Here is an 18604-nt window from a genome sequence, read left to right as displayed (position 1 = left end):
TGGACCTATCAGGAACAGATTATTTAGCAAGGTTATTATTATATTACAGATTATTTAGCAAGGCAGGCAGTTTACCTAACTTACATAAAACCACAGTTGCTGCAGGTCCATGCACACAAGATGATGCACAGTCTGGTGGAGATTTTCTTTTGTTCGTCCCCCTGAGTTTGTTTTGTATGTGTTCTCTGTTTCAGCATGGAGGGAGGGGAGCTATTCAGTAGGATCCAGGAGCGAGGAGACCAAGCTTTCACAGAGAAAGGTAGAATGTCATGAGAAAGTTGGTAAGGTTTTATTTCCTTCACCCTCCCTCCCTACCCAAAATAAATGGAAAATGTTTGCATAGTTTTTGCAGGAACTTTATTGGGTTCAGTTTTGTTTCCTGATGTTTTACATTTCTATTTTTTATCTTTAAAACAATTTAATGTCAGAGCTTAAGAAAATGAGAAGCTACCAGAATTGGCTAGATTTAGGCATAATGTGGAAAGCTAGATGAAAACTTCCTGACACACATCTGCCTATACACTTCAGTACTAAACTGCAGGAGCCACTGCTGTTCTGATTCCTGGTCCTCACACAGCTCTGCCAGTGTACCCCCATCCTGACATGCAGTCCCTCCCTTTAGTAGCATCAGTTGTGTTCAGCTGTGTTGTGAATAAATGATTATAACAAATACTTTGTACAGAAAGGCTACATGACTTGTTTAAGGTGTCACAGTGAATCAGTGAGAGAGCCTGGAACACAACAGCCTTGTTGTTTATTAATTATCATTATTACTTATTATTTGGACAGTACCATAAATGCACATGACTGCAAAATTCTAGTTGCCCACTCTCTGCAGGAGAAGTGGCTTATTTTTACTGAAGAGTAAAATATTATTAGAGTTGTTTCATTATTGTCCTCGCAAAATGGGTAGGTGAGTGGAATTTATACCTGGATTGTAAATTATCGTGACCGTTGTGCAAGGTTGGTATAGAGGCCAGGTTTTTTGATTCCCAGTTTCCTATGCTAATCTCTAGTCTATGACGAATCCCTCAAGAGGCATGAGTGACTCATGTGGAGCACATGAACTGGATGCAGTTCTAAGGAGTGTTCTGTGTAATTCTGTCAGATACAAGACATGATTCTACCCTGATAACAACATGACTTTTATGCATTGTATACTTAGTGTGTTTTCTCCCAGATACCCATTCACAAACCTTTGGGGACTACAAGAGAAAAATACTCCACTTGCGCAACAGGCGCTGAGAAATTAATATCCCTCTTTCTTTGAGGGACCTCCCAAGATCCACTGATCTTCCACTCTCCACCCACCTAGCAGATAGCTTCCCAGTGCTCAAGGCCTAGGTAGTAAGGGAGAAGGGTATGCAAGCTTTTAGCCTCACAGCTTCCAAATGGGATGCATTTTTCCTCCCTTTGATTGTTCCTGCCTGACAGGGCACAGTTTATGCTCTCAAGCAAAAGCATCTCTGTATCAGTCCAGACCTGGATATTCCAGCCAAAGCAGGAGACTTGCTTTATATCCAGATGGGTCTATATAAACTAGGTTTTCCTGGGTACAGTACAATAATCTTGGCTTTTCCCCTCAGCCTCTGAAGCTGAGAGCATCACTTTAGTTTTGCTCCTACCTGTGCAGGAAACAAACGGCCAAGTTAAAGATATTAACTCTGACCTCTGTTAATTCAGACAATTTTGGATAATGTAGATATTTCTGTAGACTTGTGGATTTAAGATAGTGTTGATCCATAACAGTGGGAACAGAGAAAATGAGAGAGAGCCTGCAGGTAAGGTACCTTAGGGGGTTGAAGCCAAAACCAGCACTTGCTCAACAATAACTGCTCAGCACACAGAGCCGGGGGAGGCCACAACCTTCTTTCTCTGAAATGACCTCCCACATAAAGCTCTTCTGGCTGCCGCAAGTCGATGAACTCTTCCAGGCTGCATATCATGAAATCTGTTGCTGGGGGGAAAGACAGCTCACTGGCCACTAGAATTTCCTACTGGAGTATGTATCAAGTGCAGAAATTAGACATCAAAATAAATTGGTGACAAAATATACTAGGATAGGCTTTGCTGGATAAAATGGTTAATTTACTTTTATTTTTATATGAGGAGACACTGTTAAGGCTGATGAGGACCAAAAATGTAACCTACCATGGTATTATTTTATTATGATGTTGACCTGATGCTAAAAGAACTTTTAGCCCCTCCAGAAGTAGGTGCGCACTGTTAGTTAAACTTCTCTGCTGGGCAACCCAAAAATATACCCAGGGGCACTTTCTTCATGATCTTGCGCATTGCTCCATCACTCTGTTATGCCCTTAATACTCTGTTCTGATGAGCACAGCAGAGCATTAATTTACAAGTACACACAGAGCAGGAGTCTCAACTATTTAAGTTACTGTGCCTGCTCATGAGAATGGCTGAGCTGCCAGGGGGGGATTGTGGGGTATGATTGCCTTCAAAACAAAAACACAGCTGTTGAGGCTAATTTTAGGTTTTCCAGCTTTGACGCTAGCCCTGTATACAGACAAGCTGGATGTAACTCAGAAACATTCCCAAGCATGTCTCTGCGCTACAGTGGGAATGTTAATATGACCTTTCTCTAAAATTATATTTATAGAGGCCTCTGAGATAATGAGAGACATCGGAACAGCCATCCAGTATCTGCATGCAATGAACATTGCCCATAGAGATGTCAAGGTGAGGCCTGTGCAGGGGAGAAAAGTTAAACTGAAAACAAGTGGATGATGCTGATTTATATAACATGAGTACAGTAAAGCATAGGTGCTGGAAGTAGGGGTGCTGCTGCACCCCCTGGCTTGAAGTGGTTTCCATTATATACAGGGTTTACAGTTTTGTTCAATGGCTCTCAGCACCCTCACTGTACAAATTTTTCCAGCACCCCTGCAGTAAAGTAACCAAAGTGTACCTGTTTCACGCCAGTATTGGGAGGATCTGTCATGCCCAATCAGTTCAGGGTCTGAATACCCACCGATACCAAAGCCAGTTGTTTTCAGTTACATATTCAACACAGATCTAGGTAGTCATAACTGATATTAAAGAGACATTCAACTTGAAGTCAAGTTAATTGAAAAAAATGTATTAAGTTGTTTCAGACACTGCACCCATACCTGAAGTCCCCTTGTCAGTTTTTGTGGTTTCAGAATCATATTTTCCTATTTTATGTTTTCAAAAAGACCACAGAAAAAGGAGAAACTGCCTGTGTAGAGGAAAGTGTGAAACCAATTCCACACAAAATAAACAAACTGGGGATGGGGAAGAGAAATTAATCTTAGACTTGATCCTGACTAACAGGGAGGTATTGGTTGCAAAGGAGGAAGGCAACTTGGGTTGATCATGAAATGACCGATTTCATGATTCTAAGGAAAGGAAGGAATGAGAGCAGCGGAATAAGGACAATGGCCTTTAAAAAAGCAGACTTCAGAAAACTCAGAACTAGTAGGTAAGGTCCCAAGGGAAGAAAATTCTAAGGAAAAAAGAATTCAGAAGAGCTGGCAATTTCTCAGTGACAATATTAAAGGCACAACGGTAAACTATCCTGTTGTGAAGAAAAGATAATAGGACTAGCAAGAAATCAGTTTGGCTTCTTTAATGACCTGAAAATCAAAAAGGAATCCTACAGAGAAACATGGACAAATTGCTAAGGATGAATACAAAAGAACAGTGCAAATGTGTAGGGACAAAATCAAAAAGGCTAAGGTGCGAAATGAGTTACATCAAGCAAGGAATATAAAAGACAATAAGAGGTTTTATAAATACATTAGGAGAAAGAAAAAGATGAAGGAAAGCACGGGTACACTACTTAGTGGGAAAAGAGAGCTAATGATGGAAGACATCAAGAAAGATCGGGGTGTTTTGTTTTGTTTTAGTCGTCACTAAAAAAAAGGTTTCAATGTGACCAGATGCTTAACATAATTAATATTAACAACAAGGGGGAAGGACACAAGCCAGAATAGGAAAAAAATAGGTTAAAGAAGATATTTAGATATTTAAGATGTATTCAAGTTGGCAAGGCCTGATGAAATTCACCCTAAGGTACTTAATGAACTTGCTGAAGCAATCTGAGAACCATTAGCGATTATCTTTGGGACCTCACCCATCCTCCATGAGTTCTGAGAGGACTGGAGAAGGACAAATCTTTAAAAAGGGGAACAAAGAGGAGCTGGGGAATTATAACCAGTCAGCTTAACTTTGATACCTGGAAAGATACCGGAACAAATTAGTAAACAATCAGTTTAGAAACAACTAGAGAATAATAAGGTGCTAACTAGTAGCAAATATAGATTTGTGAAGAACAAATCATGCCAAGCCAACCTAATTTCCTTCTTTGACAGGGTTACTGACCTACGAGACAGGGGAAAGCAGTAGTTGTGATACATCTTGATTTTAATAAGGCTTTTGACACAGTCCCACATGACATTCTCATAAGCAAACTAGGAAAATGTGGCCCACACTATAAAGTGGGTGCACAACTGGTTGAAAGATCGTACTCAAAAAATGTACAGCTGATACCAAACTGGGAGGGTTGCAAGCACTTTTGAGGACAGGATTAGAATTCAAAATGACCTTGACAGATTGCAGAATTGGTCTTTTATTGAATTTCATCTTGTTGATTTCAGACAAAGTACTAAACTTAGGAAGGAAAAATCAAATGTGCAACTACAAAATGGGGAAAAACTGCTAGACACAGTACAGCTGAAAAAGATCTTGGGTTACAGTGGATCACAAATTGAATATGACTCATCAATATGATGCAATTATAAAAAAAGGCTAATATTCTGGGGTATATTAACAGGAGTATTATATGTAAGACAAGGGAGCTGATTGTCTTGTTCTATTCAGCAGAGGTGACACTCCAGCTGAATATTGTATCCAGTTTTGGGCACCACACTTTAGGAAAGATGTAGACAAATTGGAGAGAATCTAGAGGAGAGCAACAAAAATGTTAAAAGGTTTAAGAAACTAACCTATGAGGAAATGTTAAAATAACTGGGTATGTTTTGTCCTGAGAAAAGAAGACTGAGGGGAACCTGATAAATCTTCAGATATGTTAAGTAATGTTATAAAAAGGACGGTAATCAATGGTTCTTTATATCCACTGAAGGTAGGCCAAGAAGTAATGGACTTAATCTTCAGTAAGGGAGATTTAGGTTAGATATTAGGAAAACTTTTCTATCTGTAAGGATAGTTGAGTATTGGGATGGGTTCCCAAGGGAGGCTGTGGAATTCATGTCACTGGAGGTTTTTGAGAACAGGTAAGACAAACAACTGTCAGGGATTGTCTAGGATGTTATGCTTGGTCCTGCTTCAGGGTGTGCGGACTGGACTAGAGGACCTCTCAAGAATCATAGAATATCAGGGTTGGAAGGGACCTCAGGAGGTCATCTAGTCCAACCCCCTTCTCAAAGCAGGACCAATCCCGAACTAAATCATCCCAGCCAGGGCTTTGTCAAGCCTGACCTTAAAAACCTCTAAGGAAGGAGATTCGACCACCTCCCCAAGTAACCCATTCCAGTGCTTCACCACCCTTCTAGTGAAAAAGTTTTTCCTAATATCCAATCTAAACCTCCCCCACTGCAACTTGAGACCATTACTCCTTGTTCTGTCATCTGCTACCACTGAGAACAGTCTACATCCATCCTCTTTCAGGTAGTTGAAAGCAGCTATCAAATCCCACATCATTCTTCTCTTCTGTAGACTAAACAATCCCAGTTCCCTCAGCCTCTCCTCATAAGTCATGTGCTCCAGCCCCCTAATCATTTTTGTTGCCCTCCGCTGGACTCTTTCCAATTTTTCCACATCCTTCTTGTAGTGTGGGGCCCAAAACTGGACACAGTTCTCCAGATGAGGCCTCACCAATGTCAAATAGAAGGGAATGATCACGTCCCTTGATCTGCTGGCAATGCTCCTACTTATACAGCCCAAAATGCTGTTAGCCTTCTTGTCAACAAGGGCACACTGTCGACTCATATCCAACTTCTTGTCCACTGTAACCCCTAGGTCCTTTTCTGCAGAACTACTGCCTAGCCATTCGGTCCCTAGTCTATAGCAGTGCATGGGATTCTTCCGTCCTAAGTGCAGGACTCTGCACTTATCCTTGTTGAACCTCATCAAATTTATTTTGGCCCAATCCTTTAATTTGTCTAGGTCCCTCTTTATCCTATCCCTACCCTCCGGCATATCTACCACTCCTCCCAGTCTAGTGTCATCTGCAAACTTGCTGAGGGTGCAGTCCACGCCATCCTCCAGATCATTAATGAAGATACTGAAAAAACCGACCCTAGGACCGACCCTTGGGGCACTCCGCTTGATACCAACTTCCAACTAGACATGGAGCCATTGATCACTACCTGCTGAGCCCGATGATCTAGCCAGCTTTCTATCCAACTTATAGTCCATTCATCCAGCCCATACTTCTTTAACTTGCTGGCAAGAATACTGTGGGAGACCGTAGCAAAAGCTTTGCTAAAGTCAAGGAATAACACATCCACTGAGCCAGTTATCTCATCATAGAAGGCAATTAGGTTAGTCAGGCATGACTTGCCCTAGGTGAATCCACACTGACTGTTCCTGATCACTTTTCTCTAAGTGCTTCAGAATTGATTCCTTGAGGACCTGCTCCATGATTTTTCCAGGAACTGAGGTGAGGCTGACTGGCCTATAGTTCTCCAGATCCTCCTCCTTCCCTTTTTTAAAGATGGGCACTACATTAGCCTTTTTCCAGTCATCCGGAACCTCCCCTGATCGCCTTGAGTTTCATAATGGCCAATGGCTCTGCAATCACATCTGCCAACTCCTTTAGCACCCTCGGATGCAGTGCATCTGGCCCCATGGACTCGTGCTCATCCAGCTTTTCTAAATAGTCCTGAACCACTTGTTTCTCCACAGAGGGCTGGTCACCTCCCCATGCTTTGCTTCCCAGTGCAGTGGTCTGGGAGCTGACCTTGTTTTTGAAGACAGAGGCAAAAAAAGCATTGAGTACATTAGCGTTTTCCACATCCTCTGTCACTAGATTGCCTCCCTCATTCAGTAAGGGGCCCACACTTTCCTTGACTTTCTTCTTGTTGCTAACATAGGTCCCTTCCAGTCCTACATTACTATGGTTCTATGATTTTTTAAATCTAATCACTTTTCATTAGCAATCTGAGGTGTTGTAACAACAGCAGGTAAAAAAAAAAAGTGCAGTCCCGTCTGAATATTTCTTAAGTTGGCTCTCTCTCCAAGAATGTTTTAAAATAGCTAATGAAAAAGAGGATGATGTTGGAAGATGCTAGTACCTGGTAATTATTTGTGGCACAATACTGAAGAGAATCATTCCGGAAAGCAGGTCTGGATTTCAGATCCTGATTTAGAACAGTGGTAAGAACCTCAGGCTATTCCAGAGAAGCAAGAATGCCTGGCCTGCATACAGTATACACACTTGCAAGACAGGTGTTGGTGCACTCAGCTATCCTCTCCATAAGGCCATGTAGAACTATACCCCTGGCTATTTAGTGTTCCTCAGCATCACTGATAATGCCTCAGTCCCATTCAGCAGAGGAGATACAGCCTGTCCTGAAATAGACATTTGACACACTTGTACCATTTCTGTGCGAGCCCACTTTATACGTAGGATGTGTTTTATGGTTGGCACCCATTTGTTATGGCAGTGGCACTGCTCACAGCTCTTGCAAACTCAGCTCTGAGGCAGTCAAGATGTAAATGCAACTTTTCAAATATTCTTAATGTTATTGCTGAGTTCAGAATCAGGAGGAGTAGGGAGAGCTCATTTAACACTACCATGCAGAACTGATTTAAGGTACTAGTTAATATTTTCCAGCCTATTTAGTGGGGGAGATCTGGCAGGCTTTTGCTATTAAATTACTGTATTTACATAGTGTTTATAGTGTGCTTAGCAAAAATAAAGACAAGACCAGTGCCCCCAAAGAGTGTACAATCTAAATACTCAATGTACAATTGAGGGATGGGATGTAACAAAGAACAATTGATTTAGTGGTGGGGGTTAGCACCTGTCCTATTCCCATTCCACAACTTATTCATTTGTGTGTGTGTGTTTTCTAGCATCTATTTCTGTTCACATTTAGTTGAAAGGAGGACTAGAGTTTGTAGGGCTCATGGAAGGAGTGTGTTTTAAAGAGGGACTTGGAGGATGATTTACAAGTTAAGAGACTACATTCCATGTACTTTGGCGGAGCTGAGTTTGTGCCACTGCCAAACATAAGCATGAGAACTAGATGCTGGCTGGCTACACAACACGTGCCATATGCACAGCAGGTTAATGCAGAAATGGTACAAACTGGTTAGCCATCCCTCAATTCCCTCCTCCTTCAAGTCCTTCCTCAAAACATGTTTCTTCCATCCTAATAGCCCCAGTGTGGAAGAGGGCATATCTGTGTACAGAACTGTAATTTCAGAGTGTTTTCTTCTCCCTCCCAGTGAAGTTAAATAAAGTCCTTGCTTACTAATACTTTAACTCCCAGTGCCCTTTGACTCAGTGCTTAAGAACCTTCCTCTTCTCTCAGAGTGCACTGTGCAAGGGTGCTAGTACACAGATTGCAAGGACAGAATTAGTTCAGTTTTGGGGGAAAAGCTGTATCTTTGTGCTGGTTTTAATAGAGTAGTGTCAGACACTGGCCATGGATCCGGTTCTTAAGATGGAGCTGTTACCGGTACCCTGGTTTTTAGCTCCTACTGCCTGAATGCCTCATGGAAACACAAAGCATGGACCGATATCTTAATCAGATTAGATGCCATGTAGGTCAGAAAGAATAATCCCCCAAAGTGTAATGTTCTAAAGAGGAATTCATAGAAAGCATGGTCCTACACCCATTGAAGTCAATGGGAATTTTGTCATTGACTCCAGTGGGTGCAGGACTGAGCCCATTTTTCTGTGATTATTGGGTTGGGAAGGATTTTGATGCCTGCTCTAGGCAAAGATGCTGCCTACTGTGGAAGGGGAATGATCCTAAATCTGGGTGCAGAAGTGAGGAGAGTGAGTGCAGCAGTTCATGGTTGGTAATGGGTGGCCGCGTGGATGAATTAGGAGTATAGCCCAATAGAATTTATTTTGAGACCCTTCTTCTGTGTTGTTGCAATTACCTTTTCTCTTGGTGCCATTGCAGCCTGAAAACCTACTTTACACATCCAAAGAAAAGAATGCAGTACTCAAGCTCACAGACTTTGGGTTTGCCAAAGAGACCACTGTACAGAATGCACTGCAGACGCCCTGTTACACTCCTTATTATGTGGGTGAGTCTTCTGGGAGGCCCTCCTCCACATGTCTAATCATCCCAGCGAGCCTGGAGACCTCAGAGATGAAAAGGAGGAACCCAGAATTTTAATTGAGGTCATACTTGGACACTAACCTAGTCCCATCACAGAGTTCAAGCCCTTCTGTGTGGGAAGGAGAGAGAAAATGTAATGGCAAACTTGGCTACACAGAAGCAATGTTGGCTTTTTCACTGTGGGTTGATGTGATTAAATCCATAATCCGAACCCAGCCTTCACAACCATTGGATGTTTTCTTGCAAAACTTCGCTTAGCATAAAAACATGATGGGAGAAAACAGGGTGATTGATTATTCCCCCAACTATAAAGGTGCATTTTTAAACTAGGAAAATGGAAGAATTGGTAATCCAAGGACAAAATTTAGTCTTGGCTGAAATATTGCCTTCCTTGCATCCAGCAGTGTGTACCAATGTACTGAATGTCTCATTACACTGTACTTGTACTAATTCTAGGGTACACCCACTGCAATCTTTAGGACAGTGATTTCCTCAAGATAGGATGAAAAGTCACTCTCCCTTTTGTATGGCTGAGTCAGTTTGCACTCATAACACCTCTTTGGGGATGAGAAGGGATAATAAAAAGCCTTCACCATTTTGGCAGAGCTGGTTCCCTTTGCTATACAGATGAAAGCCTTTTTGATGTTTTTAATGGGGTAAGTATCTTCATGGGGGGTGGGGCAAAACACAAGTGATAATTGCAAAAACCATGTAAAGAAAAACAGCACTAGGAAAACAACATTGGGCTGTACCCACCATGTGTAGGATCAGCACACTGACATGTTAAAGGAATTCATATCCACATATTTTAATGTCCTATATATTTGCACATGAACAGGCTGACTTTTCCCTTTCCATACCTCTATAAACCAGCAAGAATTTCTCATATACTCAGAGAACCTTTTTCTTGCTAAGCAAACCTAAAAACAATTTGGTTCGCCTAAGAAAAAAACAATTTTCCCCATCTCCCGAGCCCCTGATATCTTTTTTTCTCATTTTTGTACTTTTGTAAGAATTAGATGCAGTGGAGTATAATAATTCTGGCTGGAGCCAACCACAATCCAGGCAGGGGCTGTGCAAGACTTCCCCACATAGCTCTGTCATTGCACTTCAGTTCCAATGTCTGCAATATGCACTCCCGGTTATTCCAATCCTGGCTCCCCATAAAGTCCTCAGCTGCAGCACCCTCTGCTACTTTAGCTCAGGACTTCTCCTGAGCAGAGATTTGCCAATGAGGAATTGTGCAGTTTTTCAGATTGACACCCACACATTTGGAGCTCCATAGAGATCACACAGCAGTTTGTAAATAGAAAAGATTACCTAGTGATACCAATCGTTTATTTTTTCCTGCAACATATCTTTGTTGTCATTTTATACTGCTTCTTGCTGTTTAGAGGTGAGGAAAATATCTGGCAATCAACTGTTTCTGATTTTTCCCATCCTCAGCCCCGGAAGTCCTCGGTCCTGAGAAATATGACAAATCATGTGACATGTGGTCTCTTGGTGTCATCACATATATTCTGTAAGTATGAGATATGGGGACAGATGAATAAACAAGGGTAGGCCAGCTATTAGCAGACTCTCGACCCATATGTCTTGCCTACCTCCATCCCAGATACCATTGCACTAAGTAATGGACTAGTCACTGGGATTTTACTCATCCCATCTTTGGAAGAATCATAGGCTGTATAACTTTATATGGGACAAAGGAATGTGGGGATTTCCTCGTTATAACCATTCCATGCACCTCTCTTACAGCCTGTGTGGGTTTCCTCCATTTTACTCCAACACCGGACAAGCCATTTCCCCAGGGATGAAAAGGAGAATTCGGATGGGGCAATATGGGTTTCCCAATCCAGAATGGTCTGAAGTATCAGAAGAAGGTAATTGAACTAGCCTGTGTCTCTGTTGCTCACACATACACACTGGCTGGTGAGATGGTGTTTACATTTCAGACTGTTTCTAAGGAGTCTTTCTTTTGTGATGTCCTTTAAATCAAGACTTTATAAAATGATACAGGGAAGGGCTAGGGATTGATGCATTTCCTGAGCAGTGTGGAACGTAAATAACAGAAAACTTTTATTAAAGGGCACTTAGTGCTGGTGAGAGGTGTTAAACATCCCTGGAAACTGAAGACCTTAAACTATAGAACAGGTAACAGTGTGGTGCAAGGTGAGCTGCAGGGGAGAACTCAGACATTGGCCTCCTTATTGATACTGCCAACTTCTCAAAATAAATTTTGTGATGTGGACACTTATCATCCAGGTATTAGACTGATGTCAACAATCTATTTCAGCTAAACTAGTGACCAACGTCAGCTGTTGAGTGGTGACCTGGATGAATTAAAATCAGTGTGCTAGAAGTGGAAGGTTCTGATTCTCTGTTACTACACCAGTTTCCTAGACCACCTATACTCACTTGCCAAACCAAGTGTCAGGGAAATAAGTTCAGCAGCTTCTGATCATACTTCTAATGATAGAATGGCTTGTTAGAAAAGAAGTGGGTTATGCTGTGATAACACCCTTTAATTTTTACTTATTGAGTGAAACCAGATATCATCACTGTGTCACACTGTGAGATGTGGTACACAGCTGCCCATTATGGGATCTCATGGATGTGCATGCAGAGTGGGCCACTGCACATTTAATGTGAAGGACAATGCATCAGTTGTATGTCCCTGGGTGAATGCTCATTCTCCCCTGGATTCTGTTCCTATCCTCTCTCAGGACAGCAGTTATTAAAATGCTAGAGGAAGGTGGAGAGAAGTAATTTATTTGGAAAACTTGTTTTCATATGGATGTGATTGAGGGTAGTTCCCTCCTAATTTGAACGTATTCAGCCCTCTCTACAAACCAAATTCAGCACTGGGTCCCCTTGAACCAGTGCTGAAAACTGTTTAACTGCTAGTATGGATGGGACAAAACTGATTACAGAAAGAAAGATACGTCAACAGTGCTGAGAACAATTTTGTCTGGTATATGCCAAGGTCATTAAAGGTTTAGATATTATGTTGACGTAGAGCTACAGAAAACCCTCTGTTAGACAACAGCCAAGGTGTACGGTTTTCAACACTGGTCCAGCGGGACCCACTTCTGATACCTGTAGTCAGCAACAGGTTAGTTTCAGGGTGTAGACTGGCTCATAGAATCCCTAACCCTCGTCTCCTCTTCCTACTACCTTTCCTGTGTGCGTGTGTTTGTGTGTACATGTACGTATGTTCTCTCTCTCTGTCTCTCCCATCTCCTCTGCTTTTCAACATGAGAGTAGACACAGGTAGCTGTCTTGAGCTGTATACAATTACCCTTCTTAATTCTTGTTCTGAAGATTGTGCTGGATATAGCTGAATACAGTGTGCTATGTTGGTCCTTGTCTTTCAGCCAAGCAGCTGATTCGTCACTTGCTTAAGACAGACCCGACTGAGAGAATGACGATTTCTCAGTTTATGAATCATCCTTGGATTAATGTGAGTCCTGTGTGATTTTTACAAAGGAGAGGGATGGATTCTTACCTGCAGAGCCTGAAATGCTGCTCTGCCTGGCACAGGAAGGGGGAGCATTGTTGTTGTTATTACTCTTTGTTAATTAGCAAAGACTCTACCCAATGTGCTCTCTGTAAAAGGACACCTGTCTGCAAAGAGACAGTTCCTCATTGTGGTACCAGAGGACACACTTTACAATTCTTGTGAGCAAGAACTAAGTACATCCCTACCTGCTCTCAGCCAGGAGTTGCTACTGACTGTAGCATGCACCACCCTCCTCCCTTTAAAAAAAGCCATGGTACTTCATTGTTGCAGAACTTATGAAGAGCTATTATTAGAAGTCCCAGGCTTAGCTATGTTGATATGAATTCAGAGCCTCACGCTAAGGGAATTCTCATCCTTGGCATAGATGCCTGGGAAAGGGGAAGGATTTATGCACTGTAACCTATGAGAAAACAACAGAGACTGGTATACATGATGGTGTTGAGGAAACCAGTTCAAGTCTTGCTTTGTCACTTTTTTTTTCCTCCCAAGTATCTGAGCAGATGCCTCTGTTTCATAAAGTAATATTTATTATCTCAAGCAGGAAGCAAATTCCTGCTAGGGTTCCAAGGTGCTATCGGGATGAGTCAAGCACAGAGGCTTTTAGGATGCAATCTCTGCTCTGTAGGTGTCACTGAGAATGTTATAAGTTTTCGATGTTCATGCCTAACACGGAGCTTGGTTCTCACTCCCATGAAAACAAACCCAAAGGAAACAGAATGCTTACAATGCACAATCCTTTCTCCCAGGGATGGCGGTTCTAAGGAACTTCCCTGTCTATGCTCACCCCAGGAGGAAGAGACACAAACAGCAACATAACTTCATATTGTGTCTTATTTTATTGTATTCATTGCTGAAGATAAGTCTGCACTTCTGCAATGCCTTTCATCTGAAGATCTCAAAGCCCTTTACAAACATGAAGGAATGTAGCCTTATTAGCCCCCTGTGAATCAGCTGGGTGTCCTCATTTTGTGTTTGAAGCATGGATGAGGGCATTATCATTGCAGCCCATGCATCTCAGGTGCAGGAGGATGTGGTTTGTCATTTAGGAGGAGCATGTTGTCCTCCAGTCAGTTGGTATGGAAGTGGCAGTCGGCAAACAGTAACTGTCAGCAGGTGGGGGCACACTCAGCTCCTGCTCAGAGAAACTAAAATGCACTCCATGCTGCCAGTTTTCCATTCCCTCCTCCCTAGCCTATCCTTAACAAATCATGCCTTGGTCAGCAGGAGACTTTTTTCAGAGAAGGCATCAGCCGTGCTTTTGGCTTCCTCTTGCCATATTAGCTAGAGCAGGATTTAATTTTATGGCACCCTGACCTGGGTGGCCTTTAGGCACTACTACAATATAAACGTACAGAGATCTCTTCACCCTTTGCTGAAATGCAGCTTGCTTTGGTATGGAATGCAACAGCAGGAGAATTCTGTGCCCAACTGAATCTACAGTGTGAGCTGTAGACAGGCAAAATGTCATTGCTCAGCTGGAATTTAGCAAGGAAATTGAGCTAACAACCCCACTCTACCAAAAAGATCTACAAAACCTTTCTTGACAAGAGATCACGGACCTCAGTCTTAAGTCTTATCTGAAAGAGCACCTCAAGCAAAACAGTTGTTGAGGCACTGAATGTGTACTTACTCAAGATAATAAAACTATACATTGCTCTTCTGTAGCACCCTTCAGCCAAGGATCTCAATTATTTTCAGCCATTAATTGAGCCTCCCAACCTTTTCCTGTGAGTTATTGTGTACCTATTTTACATTTGGATGAATAATAATCCCTCACTCGTATATAGCACTTTTCATCAGTAGATATCAAAGTGCTTTACAAAAGGAGGTCAGTATCATTGTTCTCATTTTACTGATGGGGAAACTGAGGCACAAAGTAGCTTGGTTATTTGCCCAGCATCACACTGCAAATACTGAGCAGAGCTGAGAATAGAGCTCAAGTGACCGAATTCCCAGTCACCTGTTCCAAACATTTGATTTGTGTTTCCACCTGCCAATTCATGCAGACCTTACTTTTCCTGAAAGGTTACCTATGGGAGTACTACTGTATCCCTCCCTACATTTAAGGTCTGATGAGATCATAGCCAGTAGTACTATATGTGCAGAATGAAATTTCCCCTATCACAAATGCTAGAAGAAAAATAATGAACTGCTTTGAATGGGATACTTAATGAAAGAACAGTTGTTAAAAACAAAGTATAATAAGAATACACGATATATGGTTTAAAAAAAAAACCTAGAAAAGAATAAAAAACAAATGAAATTCCAGACTGTGGCTTCTACATCCTCTTCGCTTTGGTGATATTTTAGGGGGATAATAGTACTTCTTTACCTTACAGGATAAATGCATTTGATTGTTGGGCACTCAGATTCTAAGGTAATGGGAGGCCATTTAGTAGCTTAGATAGGTCTTCTGCCTAACATACATTCATGCTTCTTTCTGGTTTTATTTCTCTCCTTAGAAATCAATGGTGGTACCGCCAACCCCTCTTCATACTGCACGGGTCCTGCAAGAGGATAAAGACCATTGGGATGAAGTGAAGGTCAGCCAAAGAACAGCTGCATGAATTATTAGTTTTGTGGTTATTGGAGATTCTTCCCAGAATGGGGTTTGAGAAGGGGTGGAGAGGCCTTTCTTTGCATGGAATGAAAGAAATCCAAATATATTAATGTATGGAAATACACATTATGGGCACCCAAACAACCTTAACTCTGCCCTGAGACACCACGAGGAAAAAGAGTGAAAAAGATCTAATTTGTCTTTTAAAAAAATTATTTTAATCTAATCTGGGACTCCAAACACTGTTGTGCATTGACCACAACTGTATGGTTATTACATTGTCATTATAGGGCAGACTTAAGGTTGTTTGGATTCTCTAACTCTGTTTCCATATCTTAACATATTTGCATTTCTTTTAAGGTTAACTGTATTTTATGATGTTTGGGTTTGGGATAATTGAAACATCCCTGTAATGTATTTTAACCTAAATTAGTCATACATTCTCTTAACTTTTAAACTACATTAAGACGGAGTTTTGTCTGCGAAATGAGTTAAGGCAAGGCCAAGACTCTCATAAAATGTTATTAAAGGGATTGAGATGATAGTTTCATTTATGATTTTTCAGTCCCATGTCTCTATTTGATTGTATGTATTTTGTTCAGGCCTCTTGGATGTTCTCTGACCACTTGACCACTAGTCTGGTGCATTCTCTTGTAAATTTGAACTATTTTCTGTTTGCAAAATTCATTGACACTCACATAGGCAGCCTACATTGAGTGAGAGTAAGATTTTTGCTTCCTTACCTTGTTAGCAAGTGATAACATTTTGTCTCTCTCCCAGGCAACAGAAAGGTCTAATTTATTATTGATTATAATATAACCTACAACAGGGCTCCATTCTGTCAGACAGTCACTCATCAGTAGGATGGAATGGCTGTCTTGCCTATGTCTGAGTTTCACAATTGTTCAATGTGGTTTCAGGAAGAGATGACAAGTGCTTTGGCTACCATGAGAGTGGACTACGACCAAGTGAAAATCAAAGATTTGAAAACATCCAACAACCGCCTCCTGAACAAACGCCGCAAGAAACAGAAACAGGCAGGCACCTCCTCCGCAGCCCCAGGATGTAACAACCAATGAGAATAAAGGAGAGGAGACTGAGGACTTGAGGGTTAAAATTAAAAGGAACAAATAAAAATGAATAGTCAGCTCACCCTATACCACAAAGGGGCTGGCCTGAGAAAAAGAGGAACCTGGCCTGCAAAGGGGGGAAGTGTTAAAGACTACATCATTCTAGAACTTTTTCTGGGCTTTGCTTTTTAAGGGGGATTTGTTCTTGTCATATGATTTTTGCATTTTGCCAGGAGTACCAAGCAGTACCAGAAATTGTGGAATTTTGACACAGCTTTAGCTGTTTTGGGGCAGCAGAGGGTACAGGAGATCAAGTCTTAGGATACTGATGCACAAAGGTTTTAACTACAGCCTGTGAGAGTGACTTCTACTGTGATTTTAAGCTTGTGAAGGGGAAGACCAAAGTGTTCTGGTAGGAGAGGTTCAAGAGTTCTGGCACGGGGAATGGAGTGAAACATCACTGCCTTCTTCACACAAGCAGCACAGTGTCAACTCTTGGTGTTGCTGGCGCATCAGAATCGCAGCTCATGCTAGCATTGGTTAGAACAGTGTGTGTTTTCCAGGTTTAACTCCTACAGCTGCACATTATCAGCTGAACAGGGAACCACTGTCCTTGGTTTGGGAAAACCTTCCTTTGCAGCTAATGGATGGAATAAGGGTTTCTTCTTGCATTTCCTTATTCACACAGATCCTTAGTCTTATGTGAAATTCAGGTTTTGTAGCACTTTTCTAATTCAGTAGTTTGTTCATTTTCTACAGTTACAATGATGCCGTGTCTGTTCTATTGGCATATCCCTCTCTTGTGTTTTTTGTTTTTAAAATCTATGGCAGTATTTTACATAAAGCTGTTTGTTTTTAATTAGGACTCAGAACATGTCATTAATCCTTCTGAGTCTGTGAACCTTCAATAAACACACCTGGATAACTATCATATACACACCTCTGCTCTAAAGAGAGGCGTCTGAAGTCCACAAAGAAATGGAAAGGGTTGTTCTCTGTAGGAAATCCCATTGGCTGACTTCATCCAGTCTATTACATGCAGGCCTTATGCCTGATGTAAGGTGCTTATTTCTGTTAGGTTTTACCTTCTGTGCTTTAACAAGCAAACTTTAAACCTTGGGGAGTATCTTGACCCATTCTGACACTAGCAAGTGTAAACCTATGTCAGCAATACTGCTCGATCCAGAGTCCCAATATGGATATGCACCCATTGTCTTTTTTTCCTAACTCAAACTTCTGTTTCATGGTATTCTAGCTGTGGTTTGTTAATTTGTTCTTTTACTTTATGTTCAGATTGTTTCCTCTTACTTCATTACAGGTTTTATTTGAGGCGAACAAAATATCAGCAAGAATGTTGAGAGTTTTTAATGTGAAATTAAGTGCTTCCATTGGTGAAAATAAACACATTGTAACCTGGGAAATGAGGGGCTGAAAGGGTCAGACAAGAGGACAACAGTGTGTAGGAAGCAAAGCAATCATGCCAGACAGGGTCTGGATCTTCCAATCTATCTGAAAGCCACACTGAACTTGTTACCTCTCCACTGAAGATTTGCTTGATGCTTTGACCTTACAGATGGGCTGTGGTCCCATATAGGAAGCACTGGCTATCCCTACAAACCGTCCACTTTTTTTGGTGTAATCTTAGGGTTTTACAAAATTATTTTAATAAATCATGATGTTCCAGCATTTCCAGCACTACAGTAGTCCCTGTTTTCATTGAAATGTTGTGTGGTTTCATGATACAGTCAGGACCGGCTCTAGGCACCAACGCAGCAAGCAGGTGCTTGGGGTGGCCAACGGAAAGGGGCAGCACGTCCAGCTCTTCAGCGGCAATTCAGCAGCGTGTCCCTCAGTCCCTCTCAGAGGGAAGGACCTGCCGCCGAATTGCTGCCAAAAGATGAAGTGGCAGCGGTAGAGCTCCAGTCGTGGCTTCCCCCGCCCCACCTCACCACTTGGGGCGGCAAAAACTCTGGAGCCGGCCCTGGATATAGTACCAGGTACAGTCATCTTTGAGGATTTTGGCAGGAAAGGAAAAGTTTAAAAAGGAAAAATACCACCTGCACTCAAAGGCTGGCCAGCGTATCTGAACATCTTTTTGCTAGCAAAGCTTTGTTTTTAAAATATAAATCTCTGTGTAAATGAAAGC

At 41.8% G+C, this 18604-nt stretch overlaps 1 protein-coding gene across 4 annotated transcripts in view; it reads left to right on the top strand.

The window, feature by feature from the left end:
* The window catches only part of MAPKAPK3 (MAPK activated protein kinase 3), a 97286-nt gene extending 79139 nt beyond the window's left edge, over window positions 1-18147 (top strand). For all 4 annotated transcript variants that reach the window (XM_039482519.1, XM_039482517.1, XM_039482518.1 and 1 more), the window contains exons 4-11: window positions 195-259; window positions 2621-2700; window positions 9144-9270; window positions 10752-10827; window positions 11064-11188; window positions 12683-12768; window positions 15291-15371; window positions 16309-18147. In XM_039482519.1, coding sequence (XP_039338453.1) covers window positions 195-259; window positions 2621-2700; window positions 9144-9270; window positions 10752-10827; window positions 11064-11188; window positions 12683-12768; window positions 15291-15371; window positions 16309-16467 — 799 coding nt within the window. In that variant the 3' untranslated portion in view covers window positions 16468-18147. The remainder of the gene's footprint in view (window positions 1-194; window positions 260-2620; window positions 2701-9143; window positions 9271-10751; window positions 10828-11063; window positions 11189-12682; window positions 12769-15290; window positions 15372-16308) is intronic.
* The last annotated feature ends 457 nt before the right edge of the window (window positions 18148-18604 follow it).

This window comes from Mauremys reevesii, linkage group 7 (assembly GCF_016161935.1).
Source record: "Mauremys reevesii isolate NIE-2019 linkage group 7, ASM1616193v1, whole genome shotgun sequence".
NCBI classification, from domain to species: domain Eukaryota; kingdom Metazoa; phylum Chordata; order Testudines; family Geoemydidae; genus Mauremys; species Mauremys reevesii.
This window is presented reverse-complemented; position numbering and strand designations above follow the sequence as displayed.